The 17,035-nt window shown below is 45.5% G+C and overlaps 1 protein-coding gene across 6 annotated transcripts in view; it reads right to left on the reverse strand.

The window, feature by feature from the left end:
- The window catches only part of crebbpa (CREB binding lysine acetyltransferase a), a 35,531-nt gene that overhangs the window by 14,219 nt on the left and 4,277 nt on the right, over positions 1–17,035 (reverse strand). For 3 of the 6 annotated variants that reach the window (XM_040186570.2, XM_040186565.2, XM_040186566.2), the window contains exons 2-9: positions 11,091–11,761; positions 6,288–6,543; positions 3,130–3,243; positions 1,414–1,674; positions 867–966; positions 553–690; positions 356–473; positions 57–228 (exon numbers count right to left, since the gene is read on the reverse strand). In XM_040186570.2, coding sequence (XP_040042504.2) covers positions 57–228; positions 356–473; positions 553–690; positions 867–966; positions 1,414–1,674; positions 3,130–3,243; positions 6,288–6,543; positions 11,091–11,761 — 1,830 coding nt within the window. Of the gene's footprint in view, positions 1–56; positions 229–355; positions 474–552; positions 691–866; positions 967–1,411; positions 1,675–3,129; positions 3,244–6,287; positions 6,544–11,090; positions 11,762–17,035 lie in introns of all 6 variants that reach the window. The other 3 variants (XM_040186567.2, XM_078080396.1, XM_078080395.1) reach the window with 2 other exon arrangements.

Below are 17,035 nucleotides of genomic sequence, written 5' to 3' on the forward strand. Positions count from 1 at the left end.
ATAAATTATTTTACCTCAGTGTCAAAGAAGAATTTTTCTAACAACAGTGAACTCACTCTGTGGCCTCGGGCCAAAGGCACTGGGCTGGGGAAGGCCGGGCTGCTGGGCCCCTTGGGGGACCATGGGGGCCTGGTTGATGATTTGCTTCTGTAGCCTTGAGCGCCTCTTCTCCTCCAGTTCCTTTTGGATTTTATAGATTTTCTCAGCCAGGAAGTGATAATACTCATCCTGAGGCGAGAAAAGAGCAAAGTTGAAGGAGACGTTGAAGTAGAAAAGAGCCTTGTGTATTTCGTGGGGCTCAGAGTTTGTGGTCTAGATGAGGTGAGCAGAAAGATGATGAGTTCAGAAAACCTACCCGGCTGTTAGCTGACTCGTACATGTCCCCCTCCACTTTTCTGGCGTAGGCCACCAAGTTCTCCATCCGTCTGTCCTTCAAAGCTGCCGGGTCCGGGGTAGGGAATATGGCTTGTACTCTGCCAAAGAAGTACAGAAGTTGAGACAATGAATAACAGATGTTCTAATAATCTGCTTTAAAAACAGTTCTGCACTCACAGTTTGTGGACGAGGTGGTTGCGCAGGTCCTGAGTGACGTGCTCGTGCCACGCCTTCCTGGTGCCCGTGGCAGAAATGGGCGCTGCTGTGGGCAGGTTGGCCATTGAGCCCACAGGGGACCCGTCTGACAGCAGCTGACTGGAGGCGAGACGACAGCAGGAAGTTACAGCGTATACTTGTGCGTTTGGTAATATAGTTTCATTCAACCCGACCAGGCAACTACACTCCCATCAGAACCTGTGCATCTTAAGCTGCTATTTAACAATTCACAAAACATTTAGGGTCAACAAATGAATAGATTGGCTTGGACCGACCTGTTAGTGTTGAGTGTGTTGGGGAGGGAGTCCGTGTGCAGGTTCGTCTGTTCTGAAGTGGCCACAGACAGTGCTCCACTTCCAAGAGCCATCTGGTTACCTTTAAATACACAACACTGAGTAAACGCCTCCTAGAATAATATACATTTTTAGAAACAATACTTCCATTGTAGTGTACTGTGTTACAATGTAACAGAAAACAGCCATATATGGATGGTCAAGAATTTTTAATCACTATTTTACCTCCATATCTGACGCACATAAGGAGCATGTATGATTCGACTAACAACATTCACTGTCAATTTATGCGCCAATAACATTGCTAGGTTATCAGTTGGTCTTTAAAATGTAAAAAACTCGTTTGTAAGAAGTTGGACTAAGAAAATCACTCAACACGATTTTTAGGCTGAAAATATTTCACGGGCAACAATCAATCAGTTAATGGCTGCAGCTCTGTCGATCAATATATACACTTCGACAAAGGAAGGAAATATGTTGAGGGTTTGATAGAAATCACAAGGATGAAAATGGGGTCGTTTGTCTGTACCAAGTGCATTGAGGGATCTCATCTGCGGAAGCTGTTGCTGCTGGGCCGGTGCGTTCTGTGCTCCCGTCGTCGGTCCCCCCGCGGCCCCCCGGGCCTGCCCAGCGGCCTGGCTGCTGTAGGGCAGCCCGAGTGCCTCGTAGGCCCTCTGCATGGAGCTGGGGTCTATGGGGGTTGAGGTATTGATGGTGGGAGCACTGGGCTGGCCCACACCCACTGAGGACATGGCGTTCTGGAGGCCCGTGTTGGGGGAGCTCAGCATGGCTGCAGAGAGAGATGGAGCAGTCAGGCCAGAACAGCCAAATACAAACCTATTAGATATTCTGCCATATTGGATAGAACCTTTGCTCACTCTACTGCTGCACCAGCTAAATATGAGAAGAATCTGCTTTGGTGAAAACAAAGCTTGCCCCTTGACCACCAGCGAGATGAGGTCAGATGGCAAAAGAATACTGTAAAAACAATGTAGAGCTAAACGATTGAAAAAGCAGTGAACTGAATAAATGCATGAATCCCTTCAGGGGACAGAGCATTAGCATATTCTTATGGTTCAGGTTTGGTCGGCCGAAAAAGCCTCATAGTTTGTGGAATGACGAAAATCGGAAGAGGCAGGATAAAGAAGAGAAGCCAGAGAATGCTTCAAGTGATGAAAGACGCTGACCAGAGCGGTGACGTAAAGACACATAAAAAACAGGGGTAATAAAAATAAGGGGGGAAATGTAAAAGTAACTCGTGCAAGGGATCCAGAGAGGAATGGGAAAGACTGTTGGGCAGGAAAGAACAGCCTGTGAATCTGGGACAACAGAACAGAAAGAAAAACTAGAAGTGTCAAATTCAGCTCTGGGAGGGGAGAAGCAGTAAACAGCAAGACACCTCCAGCTCGCGCTCTCCCACTCCTCCCTCCCTCCATGGATCACACTCCTATCCCTATTGCGCATTGCTATACGAGCCCGCCAGGACCAGGCTTTAAAATGTGGAGGAGCGATAATTGCCTGAATAGTGAAATACACAAATATTATCCACACAAACCGGAGATGAAAGAGCCAGCTGATTGGCCTCGACTGCTGAAATGTACACACATGCGGTGCCTATTACAGCGGCCGCTGACCCGCCCAAGGCGTTGGGTGGGGGGGCTGATGTTAACAATAGTGCAATTGAGTTTAGCTCTAATTAATAAAAATGTGATGTTTGAAATTTAGTTTTTGGCACGAAACTTGAATAAATAAAGTAGTTTGAAGAGCGGTTTTCCCCGCAGGGATTATGCTACGTTTAACATCTCAACAGCTCCAAGATGTTTAGAATATACCAATATATTCCTCTTACATACAATCATTCATTTGCATATTCTTTATGCAAGTAACCATCATAGATGACAATGAAAAAACATTTACACAGACATTGATTTGGTTCAGAGTGTTGTTTTGCCTTGAGCCTCGTCGTCAAGAAGAGAAGACTGAAAATCTGAATGGGCCATGAAGGATACGATTGATGCATCTTTGGCCGGGGAAGAAGGCACATGCAGCTGTCAATTGTTTCCCGAGGCCATCACTATGGACCACCAGAGCTCAGTATAAGCAGCCCAATCTGGAAATAAAGACTGGGCCCTTTGTCCCAGAAACACACACAGCTTGCCGTGTGCTAATTCAGCACCGTCAATGGAAGTAATCGAGCCGCGTGGCGCGTTGAGCTCCTCGACCCGAGCCGGCTGCTCGCACTTACGTTGCTGGGTGCGCTTGTCGCTGGCGTTCTTCAGCGGGAGGCAGACGGGACAGTCGTGTCGTGTGCAATTTTTCCAGTGGGAGATGATCTGTCTGGATGACGCACAGTGAGCCACTGCAAAGAGAGGGGCAGAAAGATGAGGGACTCCCCGGGGGGAGCATTTTAATGCTGACAGTTTGCCACAGAGTGCTCGACTCCCCGGAGGCTTGCCGTCAAATTGATATCTGGAGTGACACTTGGAGTGGATTGGCCATTACTACACAAACAGTTTGTAAACAAATCTACTTCACCAATTGTCATGAAGGCATGAGAGAAAAGCAACGTTTTGTGAGTAACACAGGGCGAGTAATTGAGAGGCAATTATTGGGCGTTTGTATCATACAAATGTGTAATTGTATTATACTACTACTAAAAATTTGCAGAGAGAAAAAAAGTGAACACAAAAGAGGCCTATTGGACATTGGAAAAATGGGTAGGTAGTGGGACAAATAGATGGATAGTGAGATGTAATATTATAAATAAATGACTCTTCCCAAAAGGTTTGGGTCACTGCACTAGTTCACACTCCTGGAAGTCCACTGATTTGACCCGGAGGGAATTTCAACAATACTTTCTTCCTGGAGGGTGACTGAACAAACGGAAGAGTTTCATTTTATCGGTGGCCAGAGGGGATAGCAGCGCATCTGGAAAGCGATCACTAGCTGGCTCTAATTTGCCACCAATAATATTTATGGGACTGGGCACATTAACAGGCTACGAATACGTCACATTACATTACATTACATGTCATTTAGCTGACGCTTTTATCCAAAGCGACGTACAGTAAGTGCATTCAACCATAGGGTACGTCACCGTAGCAAACCATTAACTCTGATAAGGGTTTCATCATGCGTTAACTGCATTTCTTTTTAGCATTGGGAGGGGCTTAACACCATATTAACACTGGACAGTTTCATTATGAATCTCTACGAGACGTGGAGTCGATAACAGCAAAGCTTTTTGTAACCACTGCAAACCGGGATGATCTTTTCACCAGAGTACAGCAAGCCGGAGGACGACGCATTGATGCCAGCCCACTAGCCTCCCAAACAACAAGTGGAGCGAAACTTTGGCAGACTACGTTGGATGCTGCGTGAGGCAGAACGGTTGACAAACCAACGCAAGACAAATTCGGAGGAAGTGATGAAAAAAAGTTTAATTTGCCATTGTGGAACATCTCACATCTCCCTTTCTTTGACGGAGATTCCTCAGATGAAATCTACAGGTTTTACAGACTAAAAAGTGCTCTGCACAGTGAATTCCAGCTGTGTGCTTTTTGTGCTAGACCACTTTACCTCACTAACAGGGATCTACTGCATGTTAACTTGAGAGTGCCTGTTGTATTGTTCTGAAAAATACTTTATAATGAAATTTTCCCAGTCATCCATCTTTATAATTACTATGCATAACGCATAACATTTTGTTGGGGAACAAAATCTCTTTCCAGCGTCATTTGAGTGGCAAGGGGAAGCGAAGGTCCTGAGCAGGAGGAAAAAAAGACAGACTCAAATAATTTTGGCTTCTCTGAGTATGTTTGGCAGGAAAAATTAACAAGCATTCAACTCCACGGCCAATGGAAGACATTTAAACAAAAAAATAGTGGCCAATTTTTGATTACAGCAATGCTGGTGCTCACACATGACGCACGCTTTTTTTGTATTGATTATTGAATTTCCCCTTCTATTAATACATTTTCATGAACTTGGAATTGTATTCATGCTTTTTTAACTTGTGTTTCCCCTCCCATTATATCAGTGGAAGCCCTGCTGAAAATAACTTTTTTTTTTTGCGCAGGCAGTTTCGCAGTTTCCATCAATATTTTTCTGTATTTCTTAATACATTATGAAAATATGAGGCCGTCTTTTATCGTTTGTCAACTGGTTGCATAGCTACCTAGCTAATAGTCTGCTTATCAACTCCAGCCTTCATCCACGGCAAAGCTGGACCTTTTAAACAAGACTGGCCAGTCACAATCATTTTTTGGTGCTGCGATATATTATATTCATTTTTACTTTGAAATAAATTTCTATTGCGCTGCATCTGTCCTCTTGTCTGCTTTCTTTGTCAAAACAGAGGCAGCCAGTGTCAGTCACAATCTCACACACACACACACACACACACACACACACACACACACACACACACACACACACACACACACACACACACACACACACACACACACACACACACAGGAAGGGAATGCCTGAACCCCTCTGTGTTATGAAGTGTCCTTTTTTGTAAAATCTACAGCTGAGCCAATAAGAATAAACAAATCCAAAAGGACTTTGTTTCAAAGCCGCAATCTCTGGCCGTGGTTTGGGAACATTTTGTCTTCAAGCCGAATGAGAGAGGAGAGCCAATTTACGAGTCAGCAAGTTGACGTTGTTTGAAAACAGTGGCAACAAAAAGACGCAACACAACTTAGCTAACATCTCACCATCCACCCAGTCTTTCAACCTGAACTACTGTCGGTTCCCCAGGACTGCAGGTTTGCCTCTTTCGCCGGGAGGGCCATGCGCAGGAGGAAGGTCTGAGCCCCCCGGAACGTCTCCCCCAGCTGCCACGCAGCGCGCTGCCCTGCCGGCGGTTGAAGCCCCTGGGCCAACTTCCCCCACTTAACACATTTACTCAAACCTTACAGCATCGGCCCAAGCTCAATGTTTCGCCCGGCTGTGTGTATTTAGAACTTTTTGGGTAACAAAAGGTGCATTATTTATTTAGGATATATGTCTAAATATTCAAGAACAAAACACTTGCACTTGACTGTGCCACACTGTTCTTTGAAAGAGCGTACTTGCATTGCTATGCTTATGTCATATTGTCATTATGTAATAAAAATGGCATAAAAAGGTCTGAAAATTACAATGTTTATCACACTTAATTTGGGGGCAATATATCACACAACAAAAAGTAAGATATTGTGACCGCTAGTGGTCAAATGGCTTATAACCACAAAGTATTTGTTTACTTACTGACAGGGTTGCAATAAACATTGATTGACAGCTGGTATGTTAAACCTTTAAAATTGTGACCACACAAGAGCAAAGGTGGAATTGACCGCGATGATATTTGCCTTTTTTTAAATTTCAGCGAGTGCTTCACACGCTCCAACTCACCCTGGCAGGTCTTGCCGGCCTGGCAGTGGGTCATGTGGTTGAGGACGTTCTTCATGGTGCGGCAGTGGGGCAGGGCGCAGGCCCTCACCTCGCCGTTGGCCTGCTCCCGTCGCTGGCACTTGTGTGCGTGGAGCAGCAGGACCAGCTGCTGCTGGATCAGCTTGCGCTTCTCTGGGTCGGCTGTGGGGCCCGCTGACGACACGGCAATGCCGCCGCCTGCGGCCAACGGGAGCATCGCCGCCTGCTGCTGAGTCTGCTGCATGGAGGGACGGCGTCATGGGGGAAAAAAAGGAAATTTCAAAAAGGTGCACCGGGTTATCCATTCTTCCGTGCCTGCGAGGCCGTCAATTCCACAACAACGCCACTTCTGGCAGTAGACGTCCAACTGAAATCCCAGCGAATGTGACTGCATGCGCGCACCAGCAGACAAACTACCTGTGATGCTAGATGTTGCTGCCCGTTTCCGTCTGAGCCAAGACCAGCGACCTCCCAGCCCGTCACATTATCCAGGCAAAATTGCAACACGGCGTCTCACAAGCAGGCGGTAGTTCACTGTGGAGCGGAGCAGTGTGATCCGCGCTTACTGCTGCCAACACGGGATGGATGTAGCCCAGGATTTACCAAGAGGTAAATCCCTTCGCTGATAGAAACTATTCAGGCACTTCAATCTTCAGTGATTACGACAACGAAGTAAATACTACCCGGATCATATTATTCTCTTATTAGTTTTAATATATTCATAAATATCAGGTTTGGATGACCTCGATCATTTTGCACCCAGCTGAGAGTCAACGACTATGAGCTCTTCTGGGCTTAGGGGACCTGTAATGTGTTAGTTTCTACTCTCCATACATTGTAATAAAATGTGTAGGTGGGGGTGTGTGTGTGTGCACGCGCCCTGGGAACGAATTACCTCACCCGATTCAGGGAGAAACTGAAGCCTTCGCTTGGGAGCCCTGCAGCTGATGGTTCACATTCTGTCAGAAGAAAATGTATAGAAGACCAAAGGGCTCGGAGCGAACTTGGTTTTATTTTATTCCAAACTGAGTAGATTATATTGCAGTATAAGGGAAACAAAAAGTTGTTCCCCAGCTTGAAAAATCCCTGGTTAGAGTCTGGAAAAGTTAATCCAATGTCCGGTGATTAACCGATCGCACGCTTGTGCTAGAACAACTTAAATGCACAGACCACAAATATAAATATGTAATTTTTTAGGAAAGCTCACTATCGCTGAGCTTTTGACCACCTGGCCCATAACTCAGGCCTCCTCAGGTGACATATTTTGTCCGTCATTCATGTTTTTTTATAAGCTTAGTGATGCATAACAACACACTTGTTGTTCAATGACAACATCATAAGTGACTATGCAGTCCTCTCCACAAGGAGTGACAAATAGAATAACATAACATATTTTTTGATTTCTCTCGATTCTCTCTAGAACGATTCGGTCTCGATTCAGAAAAGTAAATTTTTAGTTAAAAAAAAAAAAAGTCCGTCTGGCACAAGTAAAAGCCCTCGCGGAGGGTGAACTTCCTCGCCCGCGAGGTTACTCTCTGCTCGCGCTCAAAGGTGTTTTCTACGCGCTCGCTGTTTTTCTTTTTGACAGTAAGGGGGCGGAGCCAGACACCATGGTATCTACACCTGGTTACAAACCCCGTCTTTGGATTGGCCGGAGTGATGCATTCACACAACTATAGAAGCCCATTTCCGCTCTAATGTAAGGGGATAAAAAGAAATTATGAGATAAAACGTTGTCAAAAAACAAACGCCCCCCTTCGGTTATTGTAGTGGACCGTAGATGACAACCAGCTAAAACCATCATTTACCATCATTACCGGCACATTAAGAGCAATGCGTCCAGCTCTCAGACCGCTCCGTCAGTCTGAATCTGAATATCTTGCCAACTTTACCGAACTATGGAGAAGCCTGCGCATATCTTACCTCATTATTTTGATTTTCCAAAAAGTCGATTGAAAGTTGGCAAGACATTTACAGATTTGGACTTTTTTCCAGTATTTTACAAATACGGACCGGTCTGATTCTGTATTTGTAAAATACTGGAAAAAAAAAAAAAAGTCCAAATCTGTGAATATCTTGCCAACTTTCAATCGATTGGTGGACTAAGAGGCGCTTTTTCTTCATTTAAAAGAAAAATGAACCTGTTTAATTTTTTTTTTACATAGGCTACTTCCATATTGTGTTGAAATGCAAGCTGCATTGGTTCTTGCATTTGATAGAAAATCATATTTGTGACAAAGATTTTTATTTCTCTTATAAAAAATTAGAGAAGGTAATTCATCTGTTGTCTTCTTTAATTATCAAACAAAGTAGGAAGTGGGGGCAACCTCTGAGTAGCAAACTCAGATTTGAGAAAATTGATTTGATTTTGATTTTGATTTTCGATAATCGTTTTATCAGTTTAGAATCGCTAATCGGTTTAGAATCAAATCGTTGACCTCTGAATCGGAATCGAATCGAATCGTGAGGAGATTCCCACCCCTAATAACATATGCACCTCATTCTCTGCTGCGTGACCATGTTGAATAGGAATACCGTCTTAAGTAGTTTTGTCTGCGTACACTATCCATGTGCTGTATAGCAAGTTGTATTTACAGATCTATTTTTAAATTGACATAAACCCAAAACATTGTAATATGCATTGTATCGCTATTGTATTATGCCAACACGGTCCAAGTTACCTGATCCGATTGTACGGCAAAACAAAGGATCTCTAAAAGTGAGAATTTGCTCCCTTTGTCTTTTCTGGTGTTCAGATCTGTGTCTCCGGTCCCAGCCTTGAGTTTTATGATCCGTTTCACCACTATAGTTTATAAAAAAATCAAATTAAAAAAACATGTTCAATTTATTTTTCAAACCCAAAGAGGATACCTTAAACAATAACCATGACAACATCATTAAGACGTGAGGAACTAGAAGTCTGTGTTGGTGCCAAGCCCCCCCACACAGACACACAAATTTGCTGCCGCTCTCATCCACAAAGCTGCTGGGAGACCAGACCAGACTGTGCCATGCCAGGCCAGGCTGTACCCCCTCAGGCTGTTGACACCTCTCCAACAGAAAAGATAGAAAAGACCCAGCTGAGTCGACCAGAAACTGGCAGCCTTTCAACACAGCTGAGTGTGCGAGCACAAACACACACACCACACACACACACACACACTTACAAATGCACACCCTCTTTACTTCGCTCTTCCCATTCAGCCTTACCATAACCAAATATCATGTCAACTCTACTCCCTGGCCAGACTATTCAGTCCCCCCCCCCCCCCTCTCTTGTTGCGCTCGCCCTCTGTCATTCTTACTGATTAAGTGGTTTACAATATCGGTCCCTACGTGATCGACAGGGAAAGCAGCAAATCAAATAAGCCAGAGAAAGCAGAGGGGAGTGTTCATGCATGTCATGAGCATTGGGCAGGAGGGAGCGACTGTGGCCTCAAAACGACACAGATGCCCAGAAAGAGGTTCAACCTACGGTTAAAGAACAGCAGAAGCCACACAAAGACTTGTCGTGGTTTTCATCGGAAGAGTTATTGGTAACAAACACACACAGATACACACTATTCCTGCAAATCCTGACCGTGGAGCTCCGGCATTAGCTTTTGTTTTCTTTCTTGTGGTTCCACACTCTATTTGAGAATGTACATTTAAAACACACACACACACACTCTATCTCTCTAAGCTTCCTTCCAGTAGCTTGCAGCATCTGTGTGTTGTGGTTACACACAGCATTAGTGTCTTTGCTTTGACACAGCCAGTAAGAAAGATGGCTTCCTACTGATTTCCTGTGAAACCACATTCGTGAAGCAGAGCGTACGTATAAAGGGGCCGATGACACCATGAACTGTCTCTCACACACACACGCACACACACACACACACACACACACACACACACACACACACACACACACACACACACACACACACACACACACACACACACACACACACACACACACACACACACACACACACACACACACACACACACACACACACACACACACACACACACACACACACACACACACACACAATATGAATAAACATTTGACAGCAATGTCTATTGGCTGCTTTCCAAGCGCGGAGTGGAACGGCAGCCTGTCCGCTGGTGGGAGCATGTTCTATTGTGTGTGTGTGCGCGCGTACGTGTCTGTGTGTCCGTGGAGGCGGAACTGCCGTGCGCAGCGAGGAGTGAACGATAGTAAACCTGTAGTGGGTTGGTGGGAGGGTTAAATAATGGTAGGGGAGACAACGCACATGATGAGCCGACTCACGCCCTTTTACCGAGGGCTGGGCAGTATGGCCAAGAAATCACATCACGGTACTTTGTAAGATCCTGGCAGTTACAGTTTTTTTGGTAAGTAAACACAAACGGCGAGTTAGCGTGTTCGATTGTTACAGCTACAAGAGGCAATACTGGCGGCCCGAACAATTATTTTTCTAGTGTAACATGAGTTTGATTTTTCAAAAGCAAAATGCCTCCAACCCTCTGCACACAGCTCCTCTCTTGGGAACAAGTTGTGTTACTGCATCGCTGGTCTTTCGTTCCTTCTGCATTGCTCTTCTATGTTTTTCGTGTAGCGAGTTTCTTTTTCTGATAGTGGGCGAGCTGTACCCAGCATGCAGTTTGGTGCGTTAATTATATAAATGTACCATGAATGTGTTATTGGTGTTGCCACCCAGCCCTGCATTTCTTCCTCACATTTGATGAATGACAAATTGAGAGCTCTGCACAGGCTAGTTCAATAGGTCAATATTCTCACCTTAAAAATGCACTCACCTTGTTCGTGTTGCCTGCCTGCTGGGCCGCGCCGAGGGAGGCGTGAGCTCCCATCTGCTGCCCGCCCTGGGCCAGGGTCTCAGCCAACGCACTCCCCGCTCCTCCGGGCCCTGGGGCGGCGCCCTTCATCGTCGCCCCCTGGTACTGCATGCCGGCCACCCCTGCTCCCCGGCCTCTCCCGGCTCCAGGAGCAAGACCGCCATTCATCACCTGTCCAGGTTGGGACTGCCCTCCCTGTGCCAGGAGCCCCGCGTGGCCCTGGCTATTGTTGATCATGGCCTGGCCAAAGCCCATTGTTGCAGTATTATTGTTGTTTTTCAGTCCTGTTATTCCGGTCGGCGTTCCGGCTTTCTGTCCCTGGGGGGAGGGGTGGTTGTTGGGGGAACCCTGGCTGAGGGGACTCATTCTCAGCGGCGTCCCCAGCTGAGGCCCCATAACGCCTGGCTGAGGGCTCGCTGTGATACTGGAGGCGCTGCCGGCTCGAAGTAGCTCTGAGAGCTGCTTGTGCTTGGCGGCTGCGTCAGGTACAACGGAGACGCCACCGGGCCCACCGCCACCATCGCCAGGTGCGTTTGAAGGCATCCCGCCCATGAGGCCCAGATCGCCTCCATTTGGGATCAACTCATCTGGAAGGTCGTTCTCTAAATCATCCCAGGATAGTGAACCCAGATCTAGGAAAGAAGGAACAGTAAAGAATAATTAGGATTATTTTGATCCAATCCCATGGGAACGTTTGCCTGTTTTAAGTCAGCAACATTGAATTGATTCCAAAACGTTGCATATAATCATTTCAACCTGTGTCAGTGAGGAACCGTCACCACCTTTATGGTCAAACAACTCATTCTGAAAACGCTGCATTAGGTGCCAGGCGTCTCTACTTCCTCTCAAGACGACGCCAGGCTACAAGAACGCACAACTCATTGTGAAGAAGCAACAAGTCGATAAGCATTATCAACGCCTGGCAGCCTCTTGAACAACGGGAATTGTAATGAACCCATACTTTAATAGCTTTTTATAAAATTCTTCCAAAGAAAGCAGTGAAATATTTAGAAAAAAAAATGTAATGGAACAAAGGCTAAAAGCTTGAAAATCCTGTAAACAATTCGAATTGGCTGTCGAAATATTATCTCCGGTGTTGGACTTCTTAAAGTGCTTATTGCATATAAATGGCACAAATTAACTTTAACATTTTTTTAATGTATTCACTTTCAGCAAAAGTAGTCTTGTCGAAGTTACAGTTCCTTTTACCAGAACTCGACGGCCAACTTTACTCCCAACATCACTGCGACAACACGGTCCTGTAGATACACGCTCTACAACATCAGGAGAATACGTCCTCTTCTCACTCAGAAGGCTGCCCAGGTACTGATTCAGGCTCTTGTCATCTTCTGCCTGGACTACTGCAACTCGCTCCTGGCAGGTCTCCCTGCTGCCGCCATTCCACCTCTGCAGCTCATCCAGAATGCAGCAGCTCGACTGGTCTTTAACTTTCCTAAATTCTCCCACACTACTCCACTCCTCCGCTCTCTTCACTGGCTACCGGTGGCTGCCCGCATCCAGTTCAAAACATTGGTGCTCACGTACCATGCTGTGAATGGATCAGGTCCAGCTTACATCCAGGACATGGTGAAACCAGACATCCCGACCCGCACTCTCCGCTCTGCATAACTGCTCGTCCCTCCCTCACTGAGAGCAAAACACTCGACTAGATCACGACTCTTTGCTGTCCTTGCTCCTAAATGGTGGAACGAGGTCTCTGATGACACCAGGACCGCAGAGAGCCTTCACATCTTCCACCGCAAATTGTAGCACTTAAATTGTACTTATAACGCCACTCATCTATAGCAAATTGTAAATTGGCTTATTTGATAAAATTGCACTTTCTTGTTTCTTGCGCTTCTGAGTTTGTATCCTTATGGTTGAAATGCACTTATTGTAAGTCGCTTTGGATAAAAGAGTCAGCTAAATGACATGTAATGTAATGCAAAACCCTGCGTCAACAACAGAAGCCATGACTCAATATTTAGGACTGCGTGCCAAGGACACCACAGCAAGCGTTTACCTCACTTTACACCTTCATGGTACAACTGTTCACGATGTGGACGTTAACAAGCAAACACGCTCAATGCTGCTGCACGGTGCACCTCGTCTCTGCAGCATGCGACACAAACGGGAAGCTGGGTGATTAGAGCAGCATCACTGCTGGCTGACTAACAGCGGGAAGCGAGAGAGGATCCAGCACGTGCGGTGTTCCTGCTGGATCGAGGAGGAATATTTATGTCACACCATCCAGAGGCGTGCTGGGAGCCTGGGGCGAAATGGAAGTGACTAAAACAGGGGAAAAAGATTGCATTACAGCAGTACTCCGCCAGTAAGATTCCCTCATTGACTAATCTGGAATATTCATAGCTTTCCAGCGGTTTACCAGGGTATAAGACGGCATCGAGAGTTCCACAGACAATTTATTTTGTGACCAGAAACGAAAAATAGCACGAGGCGGTTTCTCTTGACCAAAAACTATTTTGAATACACTCTTTGATTGCTCTCTTTGATTGTGATCAGTCACACCCGAAGCCGTTGCCTGGTTACCTGCAGGACATTTGAAACCCATTTGAGCACACACACTGTAAAAATGAAAGCACTCGTTGCCGTTCATATAACAAGACCACCATTGGTTAGTTTCTCGTTTTACCACCAGTCTCATCAAATACTTCAAAACAGCTTTTTACTTTGCAAACTTTAACGGATAAAAGTTTCGGCTGAGCCGTCGAGCCTTCAGCAACAAAGCGAATGGGGTCAACAGGGCAAACAGCTGGACCTGGCCACCTAGCGGGCTAAAAAACAAACTCACTTTAGCCAATTTAGACGTAAAACTGCACGGTCGCATTTTGAAATTGAAAGTGATGATCAGCATACACACAAGCGCCTAGTAGGTCAGGAGGCAGCAAGTCACTGCCGCTGCACAGCCAAAAGGTAGGGAGAGCTGAGGAATGCCAATTTATCTGAAGCACATCGCTCAATCAAATAGAGCTCGTCCGTTAACACAAACAACGAACAGGGCCTTGGTCTCAACTAGGGCTGTCAACAAATATTCTATATTCGAATGTGGAAATTAATAATCGAATGTAAAAAATAAAAAACAGCGGCGCGGCTGTCTGCTTTGCGTCAGGCGCGCACCTGACTACTGACTACACATCGCATGAATGAAATAGACTAGATGGCTACAACAGCTTCATGCACTAGTTTGATTATTTGCCGTTTTATGCAAAGGAAAAGTTTTGTGTTTACAGCACAGCTCGCTTGGAGCGTTCAATGTCGGTACTGTAAAACTTTCAGTTTCAATCACTGAATGAAGCCTGACGTCTTTGGGACAAGAATCGCAACATTACATTTCTTGCACAAAACTCTTGATTTGTTTATTGTAGTCGTTATTTAGAGAGCACGACGATGTTGGGGAGAGAGAGAGAGAGAGAGAGAGAGAGAGATATCTGCGGTTGTGGCCATTAGTTAATTTACTTCTTTTTGTGTAGGTAATATGTTGTTAAATAGGTTTAAACTTAAGAACACCCCACCCGCCCATCGGCCTTGTGCTGCTGCCGCTGCTGGATGCCTTCATTGACATGCAGGGAGAATCCAGCCTTTGAGGAGGGTGCTTGGCCGACGTACTTCCCCGAGCAAACACAGCCTCCCAGATCTGTTGCGCTGGCATCAGGCGAGCAGGTGCTTTGTGTGGAAGGAGCTTGTTTAAGGCTTGAAGGGACCATCCATCTTTCGCCTCTCTGGCGTCTTACTAACCAGCAGCAGCCACATGGCCGCTCTCAAAGCAACAGCAATCAGTTGAGCCACATGCGCTCGGGCCTGCATTCATTTCTGAATGGGACACACACACAACCACACACACCCACACCCCCCCACACCCCAGGCTTCTTGGCTGGGAACCAGAAATGCAGAGCAATGTTTTGGTTAGGTAGCGCCACATGCAGTCAGGGGAGCCCCAACCATGGATGGGGGGGGGGGAGGGGAGAAATGGAGTCGTACTTCCTTCGATCACTTCCATTTGCTTTGTCATTACTACTTTTAATGTGCTTTATTCCCTAAATGACTGATCTACACACTGCTCTCTCCTTTTTTGTTACCTCCCCTGTGGCTCCTGTCTGGGAGCTACGGCTATAAATAGACTTGAAAGCCGCCCCAGCGGTGGTCCAGACTGGGGTCGTCTGTCACCCTAGGGCCCCAGTGTCTGCCTTCACTGGGACAGGTGCAGCATGGCCGCCAGGCTTTTCGCTTTAGAAGTCGCCTATGCAGCGAACCACAACGACTATGTTCACATTGTAGCTAGTAGGGCGGTCAACAAATATTCTATATTTTGAATATATATATATATATATATATATATTCATATATATTCGGATAGTTAAAAACAACTATTCAAATGTGAATTCGAATTCATATTTGAAAAAGAAAAAAAAAAAACAGCGGCAGCGCTGTCTGCATTGGGGGCGGGCGCGCACCTGACTACTGACTGTATATTGCATATATAAAATCACAACCTTACAAGAATCACAACCTTAAATTGCTTGCACAAAACTCTTAATCAGCACTCTGCATTTGTTTATTGTTGTCGTTCATTTAAACCGCTTTGCACAGAGAGCGCGGCGATGCGGGAGAGAGAGACAGCGAGAGAGAGAGAGCGTGCGAGCGAGAGATCTGCGGTGTTGGCCGTTTAGTTAATTTACTTATTTTTGTGCAGGTAATGCAATATTAAATATGTTTAAATTTAAATAAATAACCTATACAAATAGTCTCGTTGTATAAATTTGCCCTGTTATTGACGTGTCTAATGCGCAACCAGATATTCGAATATGTCTTTTTTTAAAGTGAATGTTCTAACTTTTTGAACAATTTGACAGCCCTAGCAGCCAGCAAGCCCCACGCCCGGACCCCCTCGCTTCCCGGGGGCCGACTTGAAACACACATCACATCTCACATCTCGGATGTTTTTGCCCTGTCACACAGCGTCTCTCTATCAACGGACCACTCTAACAACTCTATCAAAAACAATTTGAATCAAACTGGAATGGAAGAAAATGCAGGTAATGTAACAGACGTGTTGTGCAACAACAACGATCACGTGGGTAATTAGGAAGTGGATCAAACCGCTGTTTGTGGCAACATAGAAATCACTAACACTGACACTTCTCACACTCAAAGAGTTTAGTGAGATAAATAACTGAACTTGGCCAACCAACACTTGCGTTATTAGGCGACTGGTGGAGCTTTTACACCATTGCAAATCGGCTTTGATTGAAATCATTTCTCGATCACCTGATCTATTGCATGTCCATGGTAACGCCTTGAAAATCTAACTTGATCTCCTCAAAGCAACCCCTTCTCATCCTCGCCAGACATCATGCCGCATATACTTGCTTAATTACTGTATCAACGTGACTCATTGCATTTTGTTGGAATGAGTGAGTCAGTGTCTTCTAGTAAAACAATGAGGAGGTCCAGTCAAATTTATGCAAAGCTTAAAAATGACTCAAAAGATGTTTTAATACAATTCAATGGGACTTTGTGGTGGAAAATCTATGGTTGAAAGAGTTTTCTCCTTTAAGTCTACAAATGCAATAACAGATGCAGACGGCTGCGTGTTTGAATCAGCTAAAAAGGAAAAACTGGCTCGTGCAAACAGATTGTATCCAAACAAGAGAAAACAACCATAAAAACAGACGCAAAAAAACAATTCTGCAAACATATGCAGCCGTAAAACAAGACACGGTTCCCATATACGCTTCACATGGTACGTGGTGAAAAACACCCTCCAGCCCCCCGTGGTCTGTTTTGCTGCTCCCCCTTCTTTTGCTGCAGGGTTTTCTGGTCGCCCGTAGTCAAAAACATAAATGGCTCCATTAGCAGCTGCGTCACGAGCTTACCGAGTGCCTGCA

The sequence above is a fragment of the Gasterosteus aculeatus genome, chromosome 9, assembly GCF_964276395.1.
Source record: "Gasterosteus aculeatus chromosome 9, fGasAcu3.hap1.1, whole genome shotgun sequence".
NCBI classification, from domain to species: Eukaryota; Metazoa; Chordata; class Actinopteri; order Perciformes; family Gasterosteidae; genus Gasterosteus; species Gasterosteus aculeatus.